This window comes from Panicum virgatum, chromosome 1K (genome assembly GCF_016808335.1).
Source record: "Panicum virgatum strain AP13 chromosome 1K, P.virgatum_v5, whole genome shotgun sequence".
Classification (NCBI taxonomy): Eukaryota; Viridiplantae; Streptophyta; class Magnoliopsida; order Poales; family Poaceae; genus Panicum; species Panicum virgatum.
Window position 1 is genome coordinate 20,255,633 of NC_053136.1, and position 7,776 is coordinate 20,263,408.

At 42.8% G+C, this 7,776-nt stretch overlaps 1 protein-coding gene across 1 annotated transcript; it reads right to left on the reverse strand.

The window, feature by feature from the left end:
* Positions 1–1,779: 1,779 nt before the first annotated feature.
* On the reverse strand, positions 1,780–4,254 carry LOC120699068 (L-type lectin-domain containing receptor kinase SIT1-like). The gene has a single exon (XM_039982930.1). It carries the CDS (start codon positions 3,982–3,984, stop codon positions 1,933–1,935), a length of 2,052 nt encoding a protein of 683 aa, XP_039838864.1. The 5' UTR covers positions 3,985–4,254; the 3' UTR covers positions 1,780–1,932.
* Between the last annotated feature and the right edge of the window lie 3,522 nt (positions 4,255–7,776).

The following is a 7,776-nucleotide window of genomic DNA, read 5'->3' on the forward strand; positions in this document are numbered from 1 at the left end:
AAGGTGTTGAAGGTCTTCAGCACGTGCAACATTGTGGAAGAATTAGCAGCCTGGCAATGTTTCCCGATGAAGGCCGGATGGGCCATCGCAGCCTGGCTGCCGGAGGACTGGTGGGTTGGCGGCATTCCTGTGCCCGACTTAACTGCATTGTTTAACCTACAGAAGCATTGTAAGTATTGCTTGACACAATCCTCGCTTTTTGTGTGCCTTCGATTATTCACTTGTTGATTGTATCTCCAGTGATCGACGCAGGGGTCATGGAAAATTGCAGGCTCAGAATCTTGTAGGCCGGATGTGATTCAACCAAGGTGCTCCACCATTGCCTGAGAGATCGTTACTGCAGGTAATGCACCAGCAACTTCAGCAGCAGGTTGGTGGGTCGCACACATCGCCATCGGCTCCGCAGCCGATAGCACCACGCCCACAGTATGATCCGTATACTATTTGGGCAACGATGAATGCCATGTCGCACATGGTAAATGAGCAAGCTCGAGGGGGGGGGCAGCGCATCGATAACAACCTGTTCCCGAGTATCAACAACAAGCGCCGACAGAGCAGCATCAGGGATCTGTTCAGATCCCCGCATCTCCAGTTCCACAACCAACACAACACGTGCAAGCCTAGGTACAACAATCGTTTGCTCGTCAGCAAGTTACACCTCAAGCTGTTGATTGGTCAGCACAGATAGCAGATGTGATGAGAAATCAATTCGGTTTGAAAGCTAAAGAGACGGCATTCATGTACCTTAAGAATTACCCTGAGGCTTATGATCAAATTGCTTTACCATCATGATACAGGGTGCCGGATTTTACCATGTTCTCTAGACAGGACAACATGACTACTGTGGAACACATCAGCCGGTTCCTGATCCAGTGTGGGGACGTTTCTACAGTTGATGCTCTGAGGATTCAACTATTCCCACTATCTCTCTGGATCGGTCTTTGCGTGGTTTACTTCACTACCACCAAACTCTATCATTACATGGGCTGATCTAGAGAAGTATTTCCACAAGTACTTCTTTGCAGGAGTACATAGGATGAAGATCACCGACCTGACGGCGATCAAGCAAAGTAATGATGAACCTACCACCGATTACATTTAAAGGTTTAGAGACATCAGGAGCATATGCTTCCGCTTATCTCTTGGTGATAGCCAGTTAGTTGAATTGGCTTTTCAGGGATTGCTGCCTCACATCAAAGAGTGGTTCTCCTCTCATGAATTTGAGAGTTTAAGTCATCTCGCTCAGAGGCTGGTATGTGTTGACGTTCGAACCCCGGTCTAAACATGGGCACCACGTTCCAGAAAAAAGTCAACTTCGCGGGAGATTCTTCCGATTCTGGAAACGAAGCAGAGATTGGTTTGGCCGATTGGACTAAAAAGAAAGAGCTAGTTTCGTGCCCGTTTGCAAAAAAGGAAAAGGAGAAGTTCGGGTTCGACGTCACAAAGGCCGACCGTATCTTTGATCTATTACTTCAAGAAGGACATATCAAGTTTTCTGCAAATCATACGATTCTGTCGGCCGCTAAACTAAGAAATTGCAAGTGGCACAACGCCGTTTTGCATAGTACTAACGAGTGCAGAGTGTTCTGCAAAGAGATCTAATCGGCGATTGAAGCAGGAAAAATCGAATTCGATGTGCTAGAGAAGCCGATGAAGATCGATGGACATTCGTTCCCTACCAACATGGTAGAGGTGGTGAATCATGATGCCAGTACGGGCCAAAGCTATTGATATATGTACAGTAAGTAATTAAAGCTGTTGCTGAAGACAAAGAAAAAGTAATTAAAAACACACAAGCAAATCAAGTGACTTGTACTCTGAATTAGTTTCTGCACATCCATATATATGTCTTTTAGTCTGTTGACCAAGCACAAATTCTATGAAAATCTGGAACGAGGTTACGAGGATATGAATATAGGCTGCCCTTTGTCATCATCTCCCTCTTGAGAGGCTAGTGTCAAAGCTCCTCACCGACACCGACGACGACCACGAAGAGGAGCTGGCCATGACAAACGCGTCGAACCCTTGGTTCTGCAGCAACGCCAGCATGCTCATGCCCATGTGATGCGTCGTCGCCAACTCCGGCAGCGGCGCGTCCCCGGCGAGGTACTGCATGACCTGCCTCATGCCTGGCCTCACGCTGGCCAGCGGGTGCGAGCACAGCAACCCCACCCTCAACGCCAAGCTCAGCTCACCCACGTCGCAGTCTCCCTGGATCCTGGGATCCACCGCCTCGACGAGCGACCCGTTGCGCCAGTGCTCGAACACCCAGTCCACCAGCACGAGCCTGCTGCTGTTGCCGCCGTCCTCCACAGGCCTTCTCCCGGTGGCGACCTCGAGAAGGAACGCGCCGAAGGCGAAGACGTCGGTGAGAGGGGACGCCCTGCCGGTCAGCGCCAGCTCCGGCGCGATGTACCCGAAGGTGCCGGCGACGACCGTGGTGCGCAGCTCGGCGTCGCGGTCGTGCAGCCTCGCGAGCCCGAAGTCGCCGAGCCGGGCGTTCATCTCACCGTCGAGGAGGATGTTGCTGGCCTTCACGTCCCGGTGGACCACGACCTGCTCCCACTCCTCGTGGAGGTAGAGCAAGCCGGACGCGACGCCCCTGATGATCTGAAACCTCTGGGCCCAGCTCAGCGCAGGCTTGCCGCCGTAGAGATGGCTCTCGACGCTGCCGTTGGGCATGTAATCGTAGGCCAAGAGGAGCTCGTCTTCGAGCCGGCAGTAGCCGAGCAGCTGCACGAGGTTGCGGTGCCGGAGGCGGCCGACGGTGGCCACCTCGGCGACGAACTCCTTCATCCCCTGCCGAGACCCGTGCGTCACCCTCTTCACCGCGACCTCCGTGCCGGAGGTGGGGAGCACGCCCTTGAACACCGCCCCGAACCCTCCGCTGCCCAGCAGGTTCTTGTTCTTGAACCCGCCGGTGGCACGAGACAGTTCCATGTACGAGAGCCGGTGCGCCCCGAACTCGATCTCCCAGTCCTCGCGCAGCTCGACGTACCTGTACCGTCGCCGGACGATGAGAAGAACGCAGCCGGCGACCGTGGCGAGGGTAACCACGCCGGCGACTACCGGGAGAGCTATCGCTAATAAGGCCGCCTTGGACTTGGATTTGGGGCTCGCGTGACGAGGTAGCTTGGGCAGACTGGCCATGTCGATGGCCGGAGCTGGCTCATCCACCGCGAAGCTGCAGCCGAGCACGTAGTGGCGCGTGCGCAGCTTGCCGGTCGATGCCGAGAAGCCGACGTAAGCCACGTCGGTGATCACCGTCGAGAGGTCGGCGCTGGCCGAGACAAGCGGCTTGCTCGGCTTCTCCGCTCCGACCGGAGCCAGCGTGACGTCGATCCGCGTGGCGCCGCCGTCGTAGTCCACCCACGCCTGCATGGCCTCGCCGCTGACGAGGATGAGGTTCCTGAACTCGCCGGTCCGGTCGTCGTAGAAGCCGGCGCTGGATGAGTTCACGGAGACGAGGCTGTTGACGTCGACGCCGACGTGGTTGTCGTCGATGTCCTGGAACTCGGGGCTCTGGATGGTGTCCAGCTCCACGGCGACCATGTGGTTGCGCGCGCTGCCGTTGCTAGTGCTGTTGAGGAAGCCCAGGTAGCTGCTGGCCGTCCCGGTGGAGAGGTCCCTGGACGGGGCGACGACGAGCGCCAGGCCGTGGCCGCCCATGCCCGGGGTGACCGGCACGATGCCGAACACGAACGACGCCGAGAATGACCGGACCGCCGCCGCCCCGTCCTCCTTCCCCCCGCCGCGGAGGTGCAGCGGCGTCGGGTGGAACGCGTCGCCTTTGCTCACCGCCGCTCCGTCTGTCAGCTGGAGGACGCCGCCTGGCGTTACCATGGCGGCACCGTGGAGGGCGAGGTCCGTCGCGCCTGCGAAGCCGGAGTAGACGAACTCGCCGGAGACAGCGACGGCTGCGAGGTGGAGGCCCCAGAAGAAGAGGAGAGGCAACACGCACACGCAATTGGCTTCAAGCATCATGTCTGAGTGTGATCAGAATACAGATCACTTTTTGGCCTGCGGTTGGTGTGTGTGTGTGTGTCAAGCTAACACCGGCATCGTGGCAGTCTTGCCCAGCAGTTGCGAGTAAACGAGTGATGAGAACGTGGAATCGGTCCCGTGTGGAGAGGCTGCGTTCAGAATTCAGATTGTGGGATGAACTGGCCAACTTGAAGATGGAGAAACTGATTGTAGGATGTAGAAAGTTGAGGAGAAAATGGAGCCAGTCGAGTCTGATTGATCGAGACCTCACACAGGATTCAATTCAATGTGACGAATGAATGAAGGTGATCGATGATCGTTTTTCAGACTATGTTCTAGGAAGTTAGTTCAGAAGAAACTCAAAAAAAAAATCGTGTGCTACATTTTCACAAACAAATTAAGGCGTGCATATCCATAAGGCAAAATGGCAATTGCACGGCTGGTTGCGCTGACGCAGAGTGCGTGACCCCACCTACTTTCCGTTTTGCTTCCTACCCTCACATACAGCTGGTTTGCAGAGGTCTTTTTAGCACGAACCTTCTTTATAAAATGCGTCAGTCTTTTTAGCATGAACCTTTTTTATAAAAACATATTTTATCTCATTCTCGCGGTCTCCGTTTTGAATACCGATTTTACATTCTACTCAACGATACAAACAAAACTAAATCCCCTTCATAGTAGTAGCAAGTTGCTATTTGTTATACATATAAGTTGTCAAAAAAAATTCGTACACATATAAAATAAAAATTATCACAAAAAATATTTTATTTGTTGTTATAGAAATAAAGTTGCCTAAAAAATTATGATATATTATAAATATAAGTTGTCACAAATAAAATCTATTATATACATAAAAGTTGCCACAAAAAAATAAAATGTCATATACGGAGTAGTTCTCGTACTCATAAGTTAAATAAAAAAATGGTAAAATAAAAGTTGTCACATATGTATAACAAAAAATTACCATAAAACATAATCTATTATACACATGAGTTGTAACACATAAAAATATAAGTTGACACACATATGAGATAAATGTTGCCAGAAGATATATTTATAAGTTGTCATAGAAACAAACTTACCGCAAAACATAATTTTTTATAATAATAAGTTGTCATAAAAATAGAATCTGTCATATACATAAGTTCGTTTTGCTTCCTACCCTCACATACAGCTGGTTTGCAGAGGTCTTTTTAGCACGAACCTTCTTTATAAAATGCGTCAGTCTTTTTAGCATGAACCTTTTTTATAAAAACATATTTTATCTCATTCTCGCGGTCTCCGTTTTGAATACCGATTTTACATTCTACTCAACGATACAAACAAAACTAAATCCCCTTGCATAGTAGTAGCAAGTTGCTATTTGTTATACATATAAGTTGTCAAAAAAAAATTCGTACACATATAAAATAAAAATTATCACAAAAAATATTTTATTTGTTGTTATAGAAATAAAGTTGCCTAAAAAATTATGATATATTATAAATATAAGTTGTCACAAATAAAATTAATTATATACATAAAAGTTGCCCAAAAAAATAAAATGTCATATACGGAGTAGTTCTCGTACTCATAAGTTATATAAAAAAATTGTAAAATAAAAGTTGTCACATATGTATAACAAAAAATTACCATAAAACATAATCTATTATACACATGAGTTGTAACACATAAAAATATAAGTTGACACACATGAGATAAATGTTGCCCGAAGATATATTTATAAGTTGTCATAGAAACAAACTTACCGCAAAACATAATTTTTTATAATAATAAGTTGTCATAAAAATAGAATCTGTCATATACATAAGTTCGTTTTGATTCATACCCTCACATACAGCTAGTTTGCAGAGGTCTTTTTAGCACGAACCTTCTTTATAAAATACGTCAGTCTTTTTAGCATGAACCTTTTTTATAAAAACATATTTTATCTCATTCTCGCGGTCTCCGTTTTGAATACCGATTTTACATTCTACTCAACGATACAAACAAAACTAAATCCCCTTGCATAGTAGTAGCAAGTTGCTATTTGTTATACATATAAGTTGTCAAAAAAAATTCGTACACATATAAAATAAAAATTATCACAAAAAATATTTTATTGGTTGTTATAGAAATAAAGTTGCCTAAATAATTATGATATATTATAAATATAAGTTGTCACAAATAAAATCTATTATATACATAAAAGTTGCCACAAAAAAAATAAAATGTCATATACGGAGTAGTTCTCGTACTCATAAGTTATATAAAAAATTGTAAAATAAAAGTTGTCACATATGTATAACAAAAAATTACCATAAAACATAATTTATTATACACATGAGTTGTACACACATAAAAATATAAGTTGACACACATATGGGATAAATGTTGCCGGAAGATATATTTATAAGTTGTCATAGAAACAAACTTACCGCAAAACATAATTTTTTATAATAATAAGTTGTCATAAAAATAGAATCTGTCATATACATAAATTCGTTTTGCTTCCTACCCTCACATACAGCTGGTTTGCAGAGGTCTTTTTAGCACGAACCTTCTTTATAAAATACGTCAGTCTTTTTAGCATGAACCTTTTTTATAAAAACATATTTTATCTCATTCTCGCGGTCTCTGTTTTGAATATCAATTTTACATTCTACTCAACGATACAAACAAAACTAAATCCCCTTACATAGTAGTAGTAAGTTGCTATTTGTTATACATATAAGTTGTCAAAAAAAATTCGTACACATATAAAATAAAAATTATCAAAAAAAATATTTTATTTGTTGTTATAGAAATAAAGTTGCCTAAAAAATTATGATATATTATAAATATAAGTTGTCACAAATAAAATCTATTATATACATAAAAGTTGCCACAAAAAAAATAAAATGTCATATACGGAGTAGTTCTCGTACTCATAAGTTATATAAAAAAATGGTAAAATAAAAGTTGTCACATATGTATAACAAAAAATTACCATAAAACATAATCTATTATACACATGAGTTGTAACACATAAAAATATAAGTTGACACACATATGAGATAAATGTTGCCAGAAGATATATTTATAAGTTGTCATAGAAAACAAACTTACCGCAAAACATAATTTTTTATAATAATAAGTTGTCATAAAAATAGAATCTGTCATATACATAAGTTTGTTTTGCTTCCTACCCTCACATACAGCTGGTTTGCAGAGGTCTTTTTAGCACGAACCTTCTTTATAAAATGCGTCAGTCTTTTTAGCATGAATCTTTTTTATAAAAACATATTTTATCTCATTCTCGCGGTCTCCGTTTTGAATACCGATTTTACATTCTACTCAACGATACAAACAAAACTAAATCCCCTTACATAGTAGTAGCAAGTTGCTATTTGTTATACATATAAGTTGTAAAAAAAAATTCGTACACATATAAAATAAAAATTATCACAAAAAATATTTTATTTGTTATAGAAATAAAGTTGCCTAAAAAATTATGTTATATTATAAATATAAGTTGTCACAAATAAAATCTATTATATACATAAAAGGTGCCACAAAAAAATAAAATGTCATATACGGAGTAGTTCTCGTACTCCTACTTTATATAAAAAATTGTAAAATAAAAGTTGTCACATATGTATAACAAAAAATTACCATAAAACATAATCTATTATACACATGAGTTGTAACACATAAAAATATAAGTTGACACACATATGAGATAAATGTTGCCAGAAGATATATTTATAAGTTGTCATAGAAACAAACTTACCGCAAAACATAATTTTTATAATAATAAGTTGTCATAAAAAT

Excerpts from the sequence above, each read along its gene's own strand:
- LOC120699068 (XM_039982930.1), bottom strand. The coding sequence starts at position 3,984 with ATGATGCTTGAAGCCAATTGCGTGTGCGTGTTGCCTCTCCTCTTCTTC.